This window comes from Rhinichthys klamathensis, unplaced genomic scaffold (assembly GCF_029890125.1).
Source record: "Rhinichthys klamathensis goyatoka isolate OS25496 unplaced genomic scaffold, OSU_Roscu_1.1 h1tg000003l_1, whole genome shotgun sequence".
Taxonomy (NCBI): domain Eukaryota; kingdom Metazoa; phylum Chordata; class Actinopteri; order Cypriniformes; family Leuciscidae; genus Rhinichthys; species Rhinichthys klamathensis.
In genome coordinates this window covers 1,700,292-1,721,189 of record NW_026606556.1, presented here as the reverse complement: position 1 = coordinate 1,721,189, position 20,898 = coordinate 1,700,292, and the positions used below count along the sequence as shown (strand labels likewise).

Here is a 20,898-nt window from a genome sequence, read left to right as displayed (position 1 = left end):
GACCTTAGCAGTGATACACACTCCGAATGATTTGAGACGAATGATTCACCCTGGTGTCAGAGCTTCACGAAGCACGTCTCATAAGAGGGTTAAACCACTCTCTTCTCTCTCTCGACCCCTTCCTCTTGGTTTCACTTTCAGATTAAAACCCAGATACTTTGGTTTTCATTTGTGTTTCTTTTATTTCGACCTAAACCTACCCCTATCTACGGTGGCCGAGAGAGCTCAACGCGCTGCAAATGAGAAAACACATGCAAATAGAAAAAAACACATGCAAATAGAAAAAAACACATGCAAATAAAAAAAAAACACATGCGAATTAAGAAAACATCTTCATCAATTTTACAAAACACGTGTGCTCCAAAGACTCACAACACAACCAAATACGGAACGCGCTGCAATTACGGAAACGCCCTGCATATATGGAAACGCGCTGCAACTACGAAAACGCGCTGCAAAAGTTCACAACACAACGGAAATGATTCCAGGGGACCCAAACAAGTGACGAACCCGGCTGGCTGGGACATGCGTAGACCTTAATAAGACCTCGTCAGTGGTGTTGTCGTCTGTCCATGACCTGAAAAGTGAGTTTGTTTTACTTTATTTTAAAATCCTGATCGTATTCATTGGCCCTTTGGATATTATTAGCCTAAATAATATGAAATACACAATTAACTGAAACGTTAGTATGTAAGCAGGCTAATTACTTTCACAACTAAATAACATCAAGGTTCAGGAAAATAAATTCCGCAATGCAAAATACAGTTTTTTTTATTGAAAATGTTATGTTTTTAACATATTTCTGCATTTCTCATTTATTCTTTATGCTGTAATACAGTCAGTAAAAAGAAACGATCTTATTCTTATCATATAATGAATATTTATGTGAAAAAATCATTCAAACATAAAAAAAATGGTAATTAAATGTATGTAATGCTCCCTGTTGTTAGTCTTTTTTAGGTCACTGTGTTATGAATGCCATGTATGTTTTCTGAATGAGAATTGTTGCCAGTGATTGGTGGAATGAGCTAATTTTGAAACAAATATGAAGTGTTTTGTTGGTCTGAGTGAGTTTTGGGCCAAGATTGATCTTGGTAATGCAGACTATATGAAGAGTTTTGAAAATGTGGCTTTAGTACTGACCAATGCTTGTTAGCAATTGAAAAACTTACTGTAATGGTTAAAACCAGGTCAAAGAAAATTGCAGATTGATGGTAATAATAATATTTAAAAATGTATTCAGACCCTTTTACTATTGAAAGAATGGACAAAAGAGTACATTGTGCTAACTTCAGTCTACTCATCTTTTTCAGATAAAAATGTTTTGTCCTTTCTGTGGCATTCAATGGCCGACTTTGCCCAGATTTTGTAGCACCTGTGGGCGAGATGTAAGCTTTGTAGAGAACGCCTCTAGAACTGCAGGTGATGACCATGTGTCACGTATGACTGTGCCCAGAGCAGGTAATGTTCTCTTACAGAGATATCAATTTCAATTTCTATTGTTCCATCCATCAAATTATAGCAACTACATTGAGTCAATCTTTTTCTCTCTCTCTCTTTCTGATTGTGTTTCAGTGACTGATGCATGTGCCATTCCATCAAAGCCAACTGTTCTCCAGTTTATGAAATACAGAGAAGTAAAAGAAACTGAAAGGAAGACATTTTCTAAAAGTAAAAAGAAATCAAATAAAACAGTAAAGGTAAGCAAATTTTTATTTTTAAGTTAATGATGTTGTTGACGTTGATAATTATCATTATTCCATCTTTTCTCACTGATCATCTAGATTTCTGTTGGGATCATGAGCAAGACCAGGAATGGCTTTAAGCCCATGAGAGGGAAAAACCTACCTCTACATGTTGACCCCCAGTGGGCATCTGAGCAACTCTTGGCAGCTGCAGTGAAAAAACAAAAAGATTTCAATCAAGACATGGAAGATGGAGAATATGTCTTGCTTTATCCAGATGGCTCTCAGATAAAAAATATCCCTGGGACTGACACACCTTTTACCATTGGACAATACAAAGAGGCCATTGGAAAGGCGTTTCAAAGGATCACATTGTACATCTGTACCCTTGAGGATTTGTTGTCAAAGAGTAAGTATTGAAGTAGTATGTTTTATATATGTTTTATGCACATTTAAACTACAAACAAAATACTTTATGTGATAAGTGCTTTAAAGGGATAGTTCAGCCAAAATTCTGTCATCATTTACTCAGCCTCAAGATGTTCCAAACCTGTATACATTTCTTTGTTCTGCTGTACACAAAGGAAGATATTTGGAATGTTTGTAACCAAGAAGCTCTCACCCCCCATTGACTACCATAGTATTTTTTGTCCTACCATGGTAGTCAATGGGGGGTGAGAGCTTCTTGGTTACAAACATTATTCCAAATATCTTCCTTTGTGTACAGCAGAACAAAGAAATGTATACAGGTTTGGAACATCTTGAGGCTGAGTAAATGATGACAGTGGGATTCCAACTACAGTTACAGCCTACACATTTAACAATACTGCACATGTAATATGAAATAAAGATTGATCACAAAATCTTTTGTGAGGTCATGAAGATGACTCCGTTTCAGAAGATGAGGATGAGGATGAAGTTGTTAGGGTGCAACCCAATATGTCACCTCTTTCTGACACAGTGGTAGGTACATCACAGGGATTTAGGTGTTCAAGATGTCTTTGCAGTGCAGCTACAGTATAATGTAATGAAATCTCCTGGAATGGTCAACCATTAGAAATAGAAAAGCATATACAGACAGTGTTAAGGCTATGGATAACTTTAGGGTTTTATGTTTACACCTCTCAGCTTTGGTCTGGTCCCGAAAGCAGTACACCAGAGCATAGACCTTGGTAAGTGAAATTTCTGCTGACACATTTTTTTGGTCCCTGTGCCACCTATATGAATGTCAGTATGTTTTAGTTCATTCATTAAAAAAATTGCTATAAAGAAAGCATTCTATGTTCTCTATAACACAGTGAAAATTTCTACTAAATTGTTTGTATGTTTTAGGTCAGCCACAACATCTGAGAGATCCCAGCAAGTATGTCATATTCCGCAATATAATACACTGGAATTTGTTAATAATCAAGGTATTTCTGTAAGTTCTAATTGTGCTGTGATGTTGGTGCTGCAGGCCAACAGTGCAACAAGACCCAAACAGACAACCTCCTCAGTGGGTGAACTTAAGTCAAGTGACTTCTACAGGTCGGTTATAAGACATAACTTTATATCACATCTTTAGTATTAGGACATAGTTTTTTATTGTTTTGGCTCTGTACTTCAGAACACTAGATTTGAAATAAAACTATTAGACTAAAGTACTGGACTACAGCCAAAACAACAAAACATGTCTGTGTCAGAATACTTTCTGTATTAACTCTCTGTTATTGTTGTTCTTGTACCTCTCTTCCACAGTACATATACCAATATATATGCACCTATCACCATTGACAGCAGTTCCTCAGATCTTGAGGAAGTAGAGAAACTGCCAGAGAAAGACAGGTACTATCACATAAGAAGTACTTCTGCACTTTGTTCTTCAGCCTTTCTTATTTTGGTAATATTTATTGTCTCAAACAAACCAACATTTTTAATTGCCTTCAGTAGTCATAAATAGAGTGTAAAATTTATTTATGCATTTGGCAAACGCATTCATCCAAAGTGACTTGCAGTGCATTCAAGCTATATATTCTATCAGTATGTGTATTCCGTTGGACTCGGATCCATGACCTTTGCATTGCTAACGCAATGTTCTACCAGTTCAGCAACAGGTTTAGAAGTAAAAATCTGTCAGGCTGTTTCTCTTCAGTTATCCCTCTGCAGAAGAATGTGGTTTTGTGGACGGAGTCTCAAAATCTATTACTAAAGTTTTGATGTCCAAATTATGCTTATCATTTTTGAGCAGTGTTGTATAGCTTACTCATTATAAAGGGCCCATAAAAGACTATAAACCTAAAAAGTCCTGGTTTAAATAATCCACCAAACTAAGAAGAGGTCGTGTTAATATTTCTTGCTTTTCACAGACTGTTTTCTTTATTTTACAGTGATGGACATGATGGGCTAACAGCTGCAGACGTAGTGTCAAATCTGTCACTTAATCTTAAAAAATCATCCTGTAGCAGATTTAACATTAACCGGGCAAATGTCTGGGATGGTGCCTTAAGAGGTTTCAGGCGATCCTCATTTGACCCCACCTGCAGCTTGATGGTGAAATTCACAGATGATGCGGGGCTGACTGAAGAGGCTTTGGACAGCGGGGGCCCTTCTCGTGAATTTCTGACCCTGCTGATGGACACCATCAAAACCAGGAGGGTATTTGAAGGCAAAGAAAATGCCAAATACCTCTCATTTGATTGTAAAGGTAATGCTTTTTTTGTGAAGTTTTTACAATGTTGCAAATCAATGTGTCCTAACATTGCAATATTGGCATTTTTAGCTGCAGAAGACAATGAGTATTTCCAGATTGGAAAAATGATTGCTGTCTCAATTGTCCATGGAGGTCCAGGGCCTCGTTGTCTTTCCCCAAATTTCTTCCTTTACCTAATTGGTAAAGTAAAGACAATTGAGGCCCCAGTTGAGGACATACCTGATGATGAGGTCAAGAAGACCCTCCTTGAGGTAATTTGTTAGGCTGGGATTATAAACAATTTTGAGACATTACTTTCATCAACTGACACAAAACTATCCTTAGTATTGATACCTTAATAGCTGTACAAACAGTACGGTTGACAATACTGTAATAGAGGGTACGCTTTTATATGGGCAGTCAGTGTAAATTCAAAGCAGTAGTTCTAAATCTCTAGCATCTCTAGAATTTAATGTCTCAAATAAATGTCATTATTGGAAATTTTTTAACCTAATATCATTATCAATATGAGTTCATTTGATTTTTAATTTAATCCCTCAAAATGTCAATTTATTCAACATCAGAATCAGATGTTTTGGTTGCCATTACGAAGGTCAAAGAAATGTTTACATTTGTGCTTGAAAACGGATATTCTTATCAGAATCTTTGATGTGCCACACCCAAAAAAGCCTTTATTCAGTCTGCATAGGTGCTGGAAGGAAGACCATAAATGATCAATATATGCCTAAATATGTAGAGTATAGAAAGAAATGAGTCACAGTATTTCATTCTTTTGAATCTGACATTACTGTTCAATGCTGCTCTGTTTGTATCTATGCTATCTGTTTTAGATGATCCCATCTTGCTTTATATTTGTGTCATTGCAAACCACTTTTTAAAAAGAAAAATTATGAATAGTCCAAGCCTTACTAATTTGTATAAATGTAATGTGGCATATTATTTGGTCATAAAAAAATAAATACATTTCATTCCTTTTTATTTTCCTCTAGATAAAGAATGCTACATCACTGAGTGAACTCCAGGGACTCACAGAAAAACACTCCAGCATGCTTCAGACAGCAGGCTGCTATCGGTTCATGAGGACTCTGGGGGATAAGAATAAAGTAGTAGATGATTACATTCAGTGGTATTTCATCTACCGAAACCATGTTTCCATCCAGAGGTATAATATTCTACTTACTCTGTGGGCATGTAACAAAACTTTAATATAAAGTTAAATATACATTTTTAATAACATGACTACTTTAATACTTTCAACACTTTATACTAATAAGGGCTAAATATGGTGGTTGAAGTAGTCACCTCATATACAGATGTTCAATTTTGACCAAAAGTCAAAAGTGCACCTTTTGACTTGGAACTTTTTGTAGGTTCAAAGAGGGACTAGCAACTCTTGATTTTGTCAATGCCTTGGAACAGCATCCTTCACTCTTCTTCTCATTCATGTGCTACACTGAGACCAAGCTGACAGCTGATGCTGTGGAGAACATCTTCCAAGTGCAGTTTAGTCAACCTGGTAGCACCAACCGTCAGGAGGAGGCCAGAGTACTGAGCTACTGGCGAGATTATCTGCTCTACCTGGAAGGTATTATTTATGGTTAAAATTATAAGAAATGTGCTGAATTATCACTACAGCAAACGGTGAGATAAAGTAATTTATGTCAGAAATTTACATCAGTTCAAAGAACCTTAGTGTTATACACAAAGGACAAATCCACAATTGCTTGCTATGCGGTCCATTAGAATTTAAACTGGGTTCCATTATGCCACATGTGGTTTAGGAGAAATGACAAACCACCAGAGGTGTAAAGTCCAGGGGTACGAGAGTAAAAGTCCTGCCATATGTTTATTCCACCCATGAACTCAGCCAGCTGATTTCACTAATTAGTTCTATTTCCTGGCTGAAAAACTGTGCTAATTAGCAAATCCAGGTGATTGGAACAGAATACTGAGGAGGACTTTTACTTTCTGAACCTGGGGGGTATTCCAGAAAGCAGGTTATGTGACATATCTGGGTATATTTAAGAGTAAGTAAGGGGATAATCTCAAATTTCGGTTCCAAAAACATTTCAGGGTATGTAAGTAGCCATAGCAACCACGGAAAGTAGTTTGCTTAAGAGGTATTCAGATGCGTTATATAATTAATAAAACAAAATTTGTTATATAGTTGCACTATAAATTCTAAAGCACTATTATAACAAGGTAATGTTTAAATGTTTATTAAATTCAAATATATTTATTTTATTGTCATCTCAGACATGGATCTACATTCAATTAATTAGCATCAAATAAACAATATAATCCTTATTCTCAATGAATAAAGATTGAAAAGATCCACCAAATAGTTGGCGATGTGCACTAAGTAGGTTATATAAATCGCCATTAAACAAAAGGAGGAAGTAGAATGGCACGCTTTTTCTTAGCGTCTGTTACTCTGTTGAGAATGTCTTGTGTGTTAACCGGGAACATACTCTGGGTTGGATTAACTTACTCCCCGCACGCGTTTTTGGAACCAACATACCTCGAGTAAGTAAGGTTTGGGTTAATCTACCGAGAGTTCAAGGTATATCTGACGGTAAGTTAACCTTGCTTTCTGGAATACACCCCTGGACTTTACACCTCTGCAAACCACCTCCATGCAACAAATCAGCACTGTGCTTAAACCCTTTTACAGCTGTAAGGTGATAACTACACTGATTTGAAAGTAGCAACAAGTAAAAAATAAATGGAAACAAACTAAAAAACATAATGTCTAACATATTTTTCTTTTGCTCGCCCTAGAAAAAGAGACTAGTCCTTCTTTGGAAGATGTCCTCATGTTTGGAACTGGGCTGAAGGAAGTTCCTCCTGCAGCAATACAGCCACAGCCACTGCTAGTCTTTCAGAAGATCTCACGCTTTCCCATGGCAAATGTATGTTCAAATACAATCAAAATTCCAATCTTACCCAGTAGGGGTGTGACGAGACGCTTATCTCACGAGACGAGACTAGACACGAGATTGGGTTCACGAGAACGAGACGAGACGAGATTTTTGCACAATTTTTCAGAAATCCTCAATGACAAAATTCATGGCTGGAAAAATAGTATGCAGGTGCATTTTTCAATGTTTTAACTAATAATCTTCTAATGCATGTCATTTCAGGTCTACTTTATGAGTATGAATTATCAAATGCATTGAAAGAAAACAATATTCAAGCACTGTAAAAGGTTTTTATTGACTGGCTTTTCTCCTGTATAATTTCACATTAGTCTCTTCAGACCTTACTGTACATTTAAGAGCTTTCAGAACTTCTGATTGAGGCTGTGTGTGACCTCCTAACTGAACTCCTTTTAACACACATTTAACAGAGAAATAAAAACCGTATAAATAACAAAAATAAATAACTGTTTTCTCTTAGTCTTATTAAGTGCAAACAATAAGTGCGAGTGCAACCATAATCAAAGTTAGCACACAGACTCTTTATAATTGTTGTGAAATTGCGGTTTTATTTTGCACCGGCAGTTATAGGGTTAATGCGGTGAGTTCGGAAAAGGCCGAGAGAAACGAGGCTGTTTGTCTCTACAGTTGTTCTTGCGTTCCGATTATAAGTTCAGAAACGGAGCCTCCCTTGTCTGTTGTCCTTTGTACGTTACAGTGCTCTCTCAATATTCGCAGTGCCAACAGAGACCAGAGCCGCAAATAAACAGTCCAGAGATGGGTATTGGGAGACGGATTATTTTATGTATGCAGCCTAATTTGTGCGCAATGCACATCAGGGAGCTTGTGTTTTACTTTCACTTACAAATTCGTGACCGCGCGTATAGGGAGCAGCGGTGCTGAGCGCGCATTCTAAATGATAAGACATTTACCAGACGTTTAGTCTGTTGCGCAACGAATCCTCCGCCATCGTCACGCGATCAGTGAACTGTGATTCGTGCTGCACTGATTGCAACGGCAACTCGCGCTGGATGAGCAGAGCAGACTTTTGCATTAGTTTATAATGGTTTTTATTTTTTTATAAAAACAACAAAACGATAGTTTAGGCGAATGTGAGTGTAGCGGTGGAATATTAATGGGGATATCGCGAGACAGCTTTTTCACTCGACGAGAAATCTCGTCATATTTAGTCTCGCGAGATCTCGTGGCACGAGATCTCGTCACACCCCTATTACCCAGTTATGAAGAGTTTCAAGAAGCCATGGATTATGGCTTGCAAAACTCCCCTGGTTTTGGGCTTCCTTGAAACTAAACATCTTTGGCTGATAGACCAGAGTTTAGGTCAGAGTTAACGGTTTTATTGAAATCTTCTTTTTCTTTACTATTTTGAAATGCAGGTGTGTTTGTATAACTTGTACATTTTAACCTGCACTAGTTAAACATTTCAAGCCACTCAAAGGAAGGAAAGCTCAGGTTAACAGTTTTGATTGTATTGATTGTATTGATGCACTGCTGAGTTTTGAGGAATAATATAACAGTTTTAATATTTTCACAAGTGACATTTTTCATCAAGGACCAAAACTTTTTTTTAGTACATAAATGCATGCCATGTTCTTGGCACAAAACTTAAGATTTTGTGTTATACACAGAGCTTAAATCACTGATGTTCAGAAAAACACTGGTGTAAACATGCAGTGAACAAATAAAGTTGTTTAAAATGTATAAAGCTGTTGGATGTACTTCATTTAGAAATGACAAAGTTATAAAAAAGAAGAAAAAAAGTGAAAATCTTCTGACTTCTGCACATGTATCTACCCAGTCAATAGTTAATAAGTTACACTATACTGTGTACATGAGTAAAATAGGGATTATAACAAATACTGTGCTTTAAAGTATGTGAAGGCTGTTCACACAGGATCTCCAGAATCAATACCCTCCTGGAAGCATAAATGTTCTTTGCAAATAGCAGATCAAGCTACCCAGTAGATTATGAGAAGACTTAACTGTATTGGCATCAGTAACATGTGCATGTGTAACACAAATAATCATATCACAGAATCATAAACTAATGATTTTATAGTCCAGACATATTTTTGAGTGTTATGTAATTCTCAACAGCATTTATCCAGTTGACTGGTGGAGACAGCCCACTCTGTCTCTCTAAGTCTGCAAAGCGAACTTGGAGATTACCGTCACCACAACGACTGGGCTGCGGTGGTGGTAGAATGTCCTCAAAATCTTGAATGACTTCCTGTGACACTGGGAATCCACAATCCCTTGCATCAAACCTAAGGCCAGTCAGAAATCAAAACACTACGAGTCAACTCATTACAAATTTTAATATTAAAAACTACAAAGGCTGAGGTGGGAAAAAATGCTCATGCAAGTCAGTTCCCCAGCTGTAATAAATTATAACCCAATTTTTTATTTTGAATTTGACGTCAAATCAGCAAAAGGTTGACTGAGGTCAAATATGGTCATTATATTTGCTTCGACTACAAAGGGACTTTACGTTACTGAATCTGAAAAATCCACCTTTTTTGCTTTGTGCATTGTACATTTCGGTTTTGTTGTGGAATGGTGTTTTTTTTTTTTTTGTCTAAGAGTATTGGAATTATTTTTTAAATATCAATCTTGTTTTCTGATTTAAAAAAAATAGGATAATCGTCAAGTGAGGGACTTGTGGAAAGGGTCCCAGTAGAAATTTCTGAGACATTCCACTTTACACTTCTGCGTCAGCTTTAGGCAATCATATAGTATGATTTAATAATGATTTAATTTCTTAAATAATTAATGATTAAATTTAATCATGTGAAAACGCAATCTGATTTTTACTGAAAATGGTCACACATTGCATGGATTAAATACAAACCTGTGAGGCAGGTGATACATTGCTTCTGGTTTACCAGAATGACATCGAGACTGACGAACAGGTCGGATGGTGTGGTTGTTCCAGAGTTCTCTGTACTCATCAAAGTCCTTCTGCAAGATGCTCAAGAAGACATACCGTAGAAGGCACTTATGCTCATGGCTGCCATTGAAAAGGTGCCTCTCTCTCAGGTCACTGAAGAGCTCAATCCAGAACTGGGTCCTAATGATGAAATGACAGTATACACAATGTTTTACTTCAGTGCTGAATAAATGTTATATGGAAATTATTTCTAAAACAAATGTTTCAAACAAATGGTATTAGTTAAACTGTATTCGTAAATAAAACCTTATAGCATCAGGAAAAAGATTTACATTAAATTTTAGTCTAGTGTTATAATATATGTTGTGGCACAGCTTAAACCCTCGATCATGTGACAACACACAAAAAAACCTGACTAATTAGTAGCATTACATTTTTGTTTTTGCGATTAATCTTAAAAGGTCTGTACCTTTGCTTCCTGAAAAAGGACCACCAACTTTCAATACGTTGATTTGCAGTTGAGGTGCCATACATGTGACTGAGGGCTCCTGCAAAATCATCTGTATGCTGTGCTCTTAATGCACAGTGAATGGCTACCATAGTGCCATTTTCTGTCCCACAGTCTGTGCGAAGGCGTGCTGGAAGTCCAAAGTCTGATACACACTGCATGTAATAGGAAGCAATTATCCCTGGGTCGTTATTAGAGCTGCCACTGCTGAGCCACATCACTTTCCTAGAAAACCCATCAATACAGCCACTGATGGCAACACCAAATGGTTTGAGCTTATCATACCCATCAACATGCCACACTTGGTTTGGTCCTGCTGTAATGTATCCTCTTCGGACAAATCTGTGCCTATGGCGAAGTTGAACTCCAGATGGATCCAGTCTGCGAATTGTATGCATTACATCATCCCTTTTAACTGTCAGGAAATACTTCTGTCGCAATGTCTGCCACAGAGCTCTGTAACCCAAAAGCTGACCTGAGCCTGTCAGTTCATGTGTAATAGCGGCATTCACAGTGTTAATGGGAGTATACTCTGTCCTCCTTGTTAGGCCTGCATTCCTTAGCTTTCTCTTTAAGGTGCTCAGACTCAGGAAAATATTATGCTTTGTTCCAAGAAAATCAAGGATCACTTCATATGTGTGGCCCTCTGAGAAATATTTATGGATAAGGTCTGCCTCTGTGAGTTCAGCTGACACTGTTTCTGGGCCTGAAGGGAAAAGAGAACAGCGTCATTAGGAATGCAAGAATCCAAAAATATAATCTTAAACATAAAAATGTTTCTGTTAGAGACATTATATTGAGTTTTTGTTTTTATACAGTTACAGGTAGCACAATGGAAGGTCAAACAAGCCGTGTCGAGCATGCTGTGCAGCATATCATGCAAGACTGTGCTCGTGCCCGTAGCACTTTATCTTGAATTTGTTTGTTAGCAGAAAGTAGAAGTTAAGTTTGGCATATCCGACTTTAACCAGAAGGTATGGACAATGTGTTTATTTTACTCAAGGCAGAAGCACACGTCAAAACCAGACTTGTAAAAAACATCTGTGCCCCTATAGTTTCAGCATTAACAAAGAAATAAACAGGTAAACTATTTGATGCAGTTTGAAAAATGTACATATGTAATCTGCTCATTTCTGCACAAATCCAGGTACTAAAAGGCACAAAGAACAAAAGAACAACTTGGGCTGCCATTTAAGCTTACCACTTTTAACAGGCCGTATCAGGAGGTCTATGTTGATTCCATGAATTTGTGTTTAGTTCTGTGTATCATACAATCACTTGGCTCAACTTGATAATTAAATAAACAACTGATTGAGTGTATTATCAGAGCTTACCATTCTGTAGAAAAGGTGCCAGAAATCTAATGTTGCTACCACAGGAACCACAAAAGCATCCAATATATCCAGCCAATTCAAGTCCACAATATGGACAATACATAACCTGGAAGAGAAACAATGTGACTGCTTAGTACTAAACAATACTAACATGTAACTAAGCAAATTAAAGCCACTGATATAGCCTAGACATTTTTACAGCAGTCATTTTGACTTGGAATGGAAAACAGATATTTGAGAAACTCAACATACACAAAAGGTATTCATACGTATTGTCACTGAATGAAAATATAGCTTGTCAACACTCATAAGAAATGGGCTATTTTCTCTAAATTGTATGCTCAATGTACTTTGTTAGCTTCATAAAGTTATATAACTGGTATTAGTATCCTTTGATCAGAGTTTAGTTAAGTTAAGGTTAATAATTTTTAACTGATAAGAAATAAAAAGATTTAATTTCATATTAGTAGTGTCAGCAAAACCTATAGGTAGTTTTACTGGCTTGTTCCCTGTTCATTTAGAGTAATCCAGTAACATGAACATAACATTTCACAGTTAATTGTGTATTTCAGATTATTTAGGCTAATAATATCCAAAGGGCCAATGAATACGATCAGGATTTTAAAATAAAGTAAAACAAACTCACTTTTCAGGTCATGGACAGACGACAACACCACTGACGAGGTCTTATTAAGGTCTACGCATGTCCCAGCCAGCCGGGTTCGTCACTTGTTTGGGTCCCCTGGAATCATTTCCGTTGTGTTGTGAACTTTTGCAGCGCGTTTTCGTAGTTGCAGCGCGTTTCCATATATGCAGGGCGTTTCCGTAATTGCAGCGCGTTCCGTATTTGGTTGTGTTGTGAGTCTTTGGAGCACACGTGTTTTGTAAAATTGATGAAGATGTTTTCTTAATTCGCATGTGTTTTTTTCTATTTGCATGTGTTTTTTTCTATTTGCATGTGTTTTTTTCTATTTGCATGTGTTTTTTTCTATTTGCATGTGTTTTCTCATTTGCAGCGCGTTGAGCTCTCTCGGCCACCGTACCTATCGTATTCTGTGTCTTCACACCTGTTGAGCCTGAATATTCCTATTCGGTTAAGTTGAATTTAATTAAATTTGGGATTTAATTAAATCAATTTGCTTATTCAATTTCCACGCTAGTCACCAGAGCTATGAGAACACTCTATGTTTACCTTTTTATTTTTATTTTATTTCAATTTATTTACCTTTGTTTCGACCTGAATTCTTATATTCAGCTAAATAAAGCTTAACTAAATTTAAAATTTAATTAAATTAATTGCTTCCGTTTCCTTTTAGTTTTTCAGAGCTATAAGGATGTTCTAACTTTACCTTTACCGTATTTTAGATCACTAGTCACTGTCAAGTCAAGTCATCTTCATTTATATAGCGCTTTTAACAATGGAGATTGTTTCAAAGCAGCTTTACAGAGATAAACATACAATTTACGGTAACAGAGATTGTTTTGGCTTTATAGCGATTTTGAATAATGTTATTTCCGGCTAAAGTTGGGTTTGATTGATTCACTTCCAGCAAAATTATCATTTGTTATTACATTAGGGGCCACTAAGATGACGGCGTTCTCTCTAAACAGACTTTAAACGCGAACCTGTGAGCTGATGGCATTCACATGCGCATTAAAAATTGATTCTATAGTTATATTCGTTTGAATATGTGTGCGGAGGTTTGTAATTTCCCTACAAACCATGCCTAAACAAACTACTTGTCTTGCCTATAAATTTGATACAGAATAGTTAGGATACAGAAGTTTTATCACTTCGGTACGCGACCCGGATTTTCAACAACGCTTTATCTGTAGAGTGGGAAAGGGATCCTCCATATGGAGAGGATAGTTGACACTTCAGCACTGCATTGTCATCGGGTCCAGGCGAATCTCCTTCGTCAGATCTGGATACGGCCTGGATCCGGCAGGCTGCAGGAAAACCTCGGGATAAACAAAGACACTAAAGTTAGCGTAGATGCCATTCTTCTTATGATGTAACGAGTACATCTGGATTTAAGGGAAGTGTTCCCAGTTCCGGTTGACCTAATCTATGCAGCCTAACATTGAATTATCGAAGTCTATAATGTATTATGTGTATGCTAGGTCAAAGAGATGTGTTTTTAGTCTAGCTTTGAACTGACAGAGTGTGTCTGCTTCCCGGACAATGGTAGGAAGACTGTTCCAAAGTTTTGGTGCTAAATAGGAAAAGGATCTACCGCCAGCAGTCGATTTTGATATTCTAGGTATTATCAACTGGCCGGAATTTTGAGATCGCAGTAGACGTGAGGGACTATAATGCGTTAAGAGCTCGCTCAAGTACTGCGGAGCTAAACCATTTAGTGCTTTGTAAGTAATCAACAATATTTTAAAATTTATACGATGTTTAATAGGCAGCCAATGCAGTGTTGACAGAACCGGGCTAATATGGTCATATTTCCTGGTTCTGGTAAGAACTCGAGCTGCTGCGTTTTGAACTAGCTGTAGTTTATTTATTAAGCGTGCAGGGCAACCACCCAGTAGAGTATTACAATAATCTAGCCTTGATGTCATGAACGCATGAACTAATTGTTCTGCATTTGTTAATGAGAGCATATGGCGTAATTTAGATATGTTTTTAAAATGAAAAAATCCGGTTTTACAGATACTAGACACGTGACTTTCAAATGAGAGATTGGTATCAAAGAGCACACCCAGGTTCCTAACCGACGACGAAGACTTAACAGAGCAGCCATCAAGTGTTAGACAGTATTCTAGGTTATTACGTGTGGAAGTTTTTTCTCCAATAATTAGAATCTCTGTTTTTTCAGAATTTAGTAGTAGGAAATTACTAGTCATCCAATTTTTTATATCGGCTATGCATTCCGTTAATTTTGTGAATTGGTAAGTTTCGTCGGGGCGTGAAGAAATATAGAGCTGAGTATCATCTGCATAACAGTGAAAACTAATTCCATGTTCCCTAATGATATCTCCTAAGGGTAGCATGTACAGAGTGAACAGCAACGGTCCTAGTACTGAGCCTTGTGGTACGCCATACTGAACTTGTGATCGAAAAGACATATCTTCATTTATTGCTACAAACTGATAACGGTCAGATAAGTATGATTTAAACCATGCTAGTGCAACTCCACTAATGCCAACATAATTTTCGAGTCTATTTAAAAGAATGTTGTGGTCAATAGTATCAAATGCAGCACTAAGATCAAGTAACACTAATAGAGAGATACAACCACAATCGGATGATAAGAGCAAATCATTTGTGACTCTGATGAGAGCTGTCTCGGTACTATGGTACGGTCTGAATCCTGACTGAAAATCCTCGCAGATATCATTTCTTTCTAGAAAGGAACACAGTTGTGAGGATACTGCTTTTTCTAATATCTTTGATAGAAAGATCAAAGTCCTCATCTTCTCTCTCTCTCTCTATAGGATTACAATATCTAGCGACTGTTGTTTCCTTAGCGAGTTACACAGGTCATTAACATCCTACTTCCTGTCTGTGTTTCACCCCTCCTCACTCCTTAGCACCAAGCTAAGTACATGAAGTACGGCTAACACAAACGCACAGTAGGCCCCCGACAGAACTGGAAACACTTCCCGTTGTTTCTTCTTCTGTTGACCCTGATGTTTGATGTGTCCCTGCTAGTTTAGTCTAAACAGCAGCTTACCCATAAGTGACACTGTTTCTCCTAGCTAAATTTAAATAGGTAAACCACTCCTCTCTTCCTCTTCCTTTCTGGTTTCATCCTATTTTTATTTTATTTTATTAATTTTTTTTTGTTTTGTTTGTCTGTTTCATTCTATTTGTAACATGTGAGAAGAACCATCAGCATTTTTGAGTGATAGTTGTGACATGTGAAAGCCCAGTCATCAGTCGACGCTGCTTAAAGCACGTCAACTAGGATACTCAAAACATTTTGTTATGAGTAAGCTCATAGCTCACCACCTCAGTAGAAACTTGCATTTGCCTTTGCCCTCTCTATCTCGTGTCCCACAAGTATGCCAGTAGGCCTCAGACATCCAGCCCTGCCTCCCACCAGGACCCCCTGGAGACCCGGCAGAGCAGTGTCATGGACATCCTTCAGCTTGAAGCAGGCAACGACCTGCCACGGCAGAGAAAGGAACAGTTAGACGACAACGAAAGCAGACGTCCGGCCTGAGCCACCAAGAGCTGACCAGAATCATCTTCTCCTTGGCCGCGCTCCCGCAGGCCTCAAACAGGAGGTAAATGAACTAATGCTGCCAGCCACAGAATTCCACAGAGAACAAACCCTGCTCAGCGTGAGAGGACACAGGACAGATGCAAGGACCCTGACAGAGCAGAGCAACTGAAAGAGATCATCAGTTTTCAGGCGGACGACAGCTCTGAGCACCTGCAACAACCGACGGGTAAAGAACTGTTTCACTCAAAGAACTTAAAGAAAAGGTTGAACTCAAAGAGAGCTAAAGCCATCAATGTGCAGCGGAAGTCCGAACACTGACTTAGCGATGCTGTAACATTATTGACGCACTCCATGTGGTCCAAAGAGAGCTGCAACAGTCCAACCCACTGCAAATGGACCACACAAGAAAGATGTACCCTGCTGACCTTCACATCAGCAGCGTAAGCTTCCCAGCCCTGCACAAAGGGGGGAGGAGCCAAAGCCCTCGGCTTAACACTTCACCAGCCAGTGTCCTGAGAGCCCCTGCAGCTGCAGGAGGAAAAGGTAACTCAGACAAACCCTGAAATGGCACATGAAGTGACACTCAACAATCTCAAGTGAAAGATCAGAAACATCCCTGCCAATCTACGAGACATTGACTTTCACCTGCAGTCTCCAACCGGTGTGGCACACCGAGACAGGCTCCATCTGATCTGGACACATCCAGCCCAGCTGGGCCCTGCCCAGACACCAAGCAGGACAGACCTAGAAGGGCCTGTGCTACCACCACTGACTCCGAACGAGTTTTCTGTGGAACTTACAACGAACCTGTGACGGAGGAGGACACCAGCTTCAAGAAACTTTTCCCCCAAAACTGGTCAGTCACCATATTTTCACCTGCCCGCACGCAATGCCCACTCAACGATGCGTGACCTGATGCAGAAGGCCTCTAACACAGAAGGCCTCCTCAGAAAGGGTTCCTAAGACCCAATTGATTCTGAACTGCAAAACCAGAAGGCACACAGCATGAACACAATGCAAGACTCTGCTAAAAAAGTCCCTGGTCAGCATAGGACATAAAACTTTTAAAGTAGATGAAAATGTGTGCTCAAAGAGCAGCAAGACTCTGCATTAGTAAAAGTGGAATTTTACTGATATAAAGAAAATCTTGAATAGACGTGTAAGCCTCACCTGCCAACAGACTATGCACGACTCTTTTGAAACAAACATTTGCTACATGCTGGTTGAATTGGCACTGCTAAACATTAGTTTCCATGACAATGAAGGGTTACAGGAAACACTAGCTCCAAATAGGGCATACGTTACCTTGATGCCAGAGTGTAGGAAAATCACCTGGGCTTTAAACTACTGTTAACCTACAGGTGTGCATTTGACCATTGCGGTCCAACTGGAACACAACATGCGATACGCATTTTGATCACTGGTTGCTGGCTTGTCTAAATGCAGATAAAACGATAGCTGGAATTGACATCTCTACTATAAGTGAAAGAGCCTTAGATTTCCAACTGGTATCAGTAAGTTCAGCATTAAAGCGTAAGTCTGTTTGACAAAGGGATGCTCAGCAGCTTGTAAACTGTACCGATATCTAGCCTGCTTTGGTTAAAGAAATCCAAATTGCAGTATTGCTAAACCTGTTTCTGACAAAGAAAGCTCAGGACAGTGTTATATATACGTAGACCTGGGCGATGCTCCCCTTTCTACAAGGTAAAGGCCTTACAAATTATTGTTAGATTGATGTAATTCACCTAAATTTTAGCTGCATCTACAAGCAGAGAGCTACCTAGCGATCAAAACTGTTCACTCGATGAAAAGTCAGCATTTATGCATGAGAGGGAGGTAACTATATAGGCTTAGACAAGCTTTGACTTACAGCAAATCTATTTCCTTACTCTGTAAACAAATAGAATAAGTTGTGTTAAGTAAAGAGAAGAGTTCCATGAGTAAAATTAGCAAATGCCAAAACACATTTGCATTTTACTTAATGTAACATCAAGTTCTTGAAAGACTTAAAGTATAGGCGCCCCCTTTTAACATGTTTAAACATGCATAACTCAGTAAAATGTGCAGACATTCTTCAGGTACTGTTGAATTGTTCTGACATGCTCTGGTTCCCATGACAACAACTGGTCACAGGAAGTGCTAACTTGTGATGTCACTTTGTAAACAAACCAGCCTAGGTGGCTAAGCTAACCTAACCTAGCATCCATCCAGCTTAGGCTAAGCTAACCTAACCTAGCATTCATCCAGCTTAGGCTAAGCTAAATAATAACTTCTACAGTTAGCAGTTAGCATCATTCACTTGAAGCCTTAATTACAGCTTTTGTTTACACAGTGCAAAGTATTCTAGAATACTTTCTTTAACCCCAGTTAGGGTTTCTAATTCTTCACTTTCCGTACTTTCAATTCTTCTCAGCTAAATTTCACCTTCACTAGTTAGGCATAGTCCTGGCTGAGCGCTGTAGGCTAAATTTGCAGATGCCCTGTCAATTAAACTTAAGTTTAACTACATGTAAACTGTGTAGCTAGAGAAGAATTCGTATAGTAATGAGAATTTCCATCAGCATGTTGACTAAACCTTTGGAGGGACACACACAGTGTGGTCTTGAACACGCAACCGCTGTAACCCACTATGGAGTGTTGGTCCAGGCAAATCCAAAGTTTAGTCACTAGTGCTACTGATTATTCTCACATTCAGATCATTACCGCTGTCTTGATTACTTTTATTATTATTATTTTTTTTATTATTATTATTATTATTATTATTTTTTCACTTTGATAATAATAGCAGTCAGCTATTCCCTTGTCTATTCAGTCATCTATATGATTTAATTCCATTTCCTCTCTTGTTCGAATGTGGTTCCATTTCCCATTGGGCCCAGAAAGGAAACAGAGACACCTTTATCTGTGATTGTTTATTTTCAACAAGTGCACTCATTTTTGTGACCCTGCAACACAAGTAATTTCAACAATTACTAGGGCATAACTATAGTCCTGAGGATTGATAATAAGCATAATTTGAATAGGAAAGCTGTCCCTTTTCCTCCTATCCTTCACTTCGTCAAGCCGTAGTGAACCACCATTTAAGTCCAGAGAAATAATTTAGTCATAAGAACCATCTTAAGTCATTTATTTCATCTCGGCTATGCCCTTTCCAGGAAATACTCTAGGAACCACACAAGTCTTAGCCTCCTAACATCCACAGCTAAGATGATAAAGATACAAGAGGCACATCACTAGCTAGATACACATGAAACACCTAACTTTATACTTTAGGGCGGCAGTGGCTCAGTGGTTCATGTTGGTTGTCTACAAACCGGAAGGTTGGTGGTTCAATCCTCGGTTCCACCTGACCAAGTGTCGAGGTGTCCATGAGCAAGACACCTAACCCCAGCTGCTCCCGACGAGCTGGATGGCGCCTTGCATGGCTGCCGTCGCCCATCGGTGTATGAATGAGTGAGTGAATGGGTGAATGTGAGGCAAATTGTAAAGCGCTTTGGTGGCCATTGGGTCTGTGAAAGCGCTATATAAATGCAGTCCATTTACCATTTACCATTTATGCTACATATCTAGCGAACCCATTAAACAGTGGTTCTGAACTTTTAGGGTCATGCATGAGTCTCTCACCACAAGTGTGCCAAAATGTCACAGAGCCTCTGCTTAACCTGACCCCAACCTTCCAGCTTACCAAAGACTATGACAAACCAACGGACACTATGAGAAACCACCTCTAACCCCTCCAACCACCCACGAACGCCGTCTGCACCCACCGACAACCGGTGCCTCAGACGACTGAAGTCAACAAGCACATGCTGCGTGCACAGGACAACACTCTGTGTTATGCACCTGATGACATCGCTGCGCCAAAGCTTGTCGTGCCACAGTGCAAAAGGGGGGTCATGCCAGTGTATGCCCATGACGCACCATGTGCTGCACACCGCAGCACCAGAACACCGAAGCAAGTGGCATACCGGCGTCCTCGAAGCGGAAAGACTGTCCTAGCCAACAAAGGACGACAGTCGCTGAGATCTTTCCTCCCTTTCTCTCTCCCTCTCCCCTTTGTCTGTTCCAGGATGCTGCTGTGGTTAGTCTTCCTGTGCCTCCAGCCAACCAGAGGACAGCCGCAGTCGGTCATCTCACCAGGTCCGGTATCAGGCAGCGTCCCGAAGGAACAACCGGGACTCCTTATCACCAACTGCAGGACCCACACCCAGAGAGTGTATGCTCGACTCCACTCCCTCGCCCACGCTGAGGCCAATACCGAACACATGCTCAACCAACTTGAGAAAAGGACTGGTACACAAGCGGAGTTAGGTGGACACCTCCGCCACTCCAAACGGTTCCTGGGAGCTTTGCTCGGAGCTGCCGCTGCCGTCGAAACTCTGTTTAGCATGTCCAGTGTCAATGCACTGAACCTAGCCACCGTGAGACAACATGTGGCTGAAATTCAAACTGAAATCCCACAGCTAAAAGGTAACTCACAACACAGAGTGCCTCCTTACAGACCATCAACAAGAAATTGAAGAAATTACCAGTGTGCACATTAAAATTCTCATGTATCTCAAAAAAGAGGAATTTAATTATTTGTATATGTCCAGAGTTCATCTGAAGCTTTACTGCTTGAAAGTCCTTGTAAAGTTTAAAGTCCCTGTAAAGTCAAAATTAAGTATGTGTT

At 39.1% G+C, this 20,898-nt stretch overlaps 2 protein-coding genes across 2 annotated transcripts; one reads left to right on the top strand and one right to left on the bottom strand.

Moving 5' to 3' along the window:
* Positions 1–1,799: 1,799 nt before the first annotated feature.
* LOC130084844 (G2/M phase-specific E3 ubiquitin-protein ligase-like) lies at positions 1,800–8,979 on the top strand. Its single transcript, XM_056250348.1, has 12 exons — positions 1,800–2,094; positions 2,584–2,648; positions 2,814–2,857; positions 3,018–3,048; positions 3,142–3,212; positions 3,423–3,509; positions 4,052–4,368; positions 4,444–4,625; positions 5,364–5,536; positions 5,745–5,959; positions 7,156–7,329; positions 8,942–8,979. Exons 1-12 carry the CDS (start codon positions 1,800–1,802, stop codon positions 8,977–8,979), a joined length of 1,692 nt encoding a protein of 563 aa, XP_056106323.1.
* Positions 8,980–9,366: 387 nt separating this feature from the next.
* LOC130084836 (uncharacterized) lies at positions 9,367–12,181 on the bottom strand. Its single transcript, XM_056250336.1, has 4 exons — positions 12,046–12,181; positions 10,673–11,417; positions 10,165–10,383; positions 9,367–9,580 (listed from the first exon to the last, which is right to left on the bottom strand). The coding sequence occupies exons 1-4, from the start codon at positions 12,146–12,148 to the stop codon at positions 9,367–9,369; spliced, it is 1,281 nt and encodes a 426-aa protein (XP_056106311.1). The 5' UTR covers positions 12,149–12,181.
* Positions 12,182–20,898: the final 8,717 nt, after the last annotated feature.

Bases quoted from the DNA above. Each gene is read 5' to 3' on its own strand.
- LOC130084844 (XM_056250348.1), top strand. From the start codon at position 1,800: ATGAGCAAGACCAGGAATGGCTTTAAGCCCATGAGAGGGAAAAACCTA. The intron at 2,095-2,583 runs GTAAGTATTGAA...ACTCCGTTTCAG, and splicing joins TGAGGATTTGTTGTCAAAGA to AAGATGAGGATGAGGATGAA. The intron at 3,510-4,051 runs GTACTATCACAT...TTTATTTTACAG, and splicing joins AAACTGCCAGAGAAAGACAG to TGATGGACATGATGGGCTAA.
- LOC130084836 (XM_056250336.1), bottom strand. From the start codon at position 12,148: ATGTATTGTCCATATTGTGGACTTGAATTGGCTGGATATATTGGATGC. The intron at 11,418-12,045 runs GTAAGCTCTGAT...TTTTCCCTTCAG, and splicing joins GGCACCTTTTCTACAGAATG to GCCCAGAAACAGTGTCAGCT. The intron at 9,581-10,164 runs GTTTGTATTTAA...GACTGGCCTTAG, and splicing joins ATGTATCACCTGCCTCACAG to GTTTGATGCAAGGGATTGTG.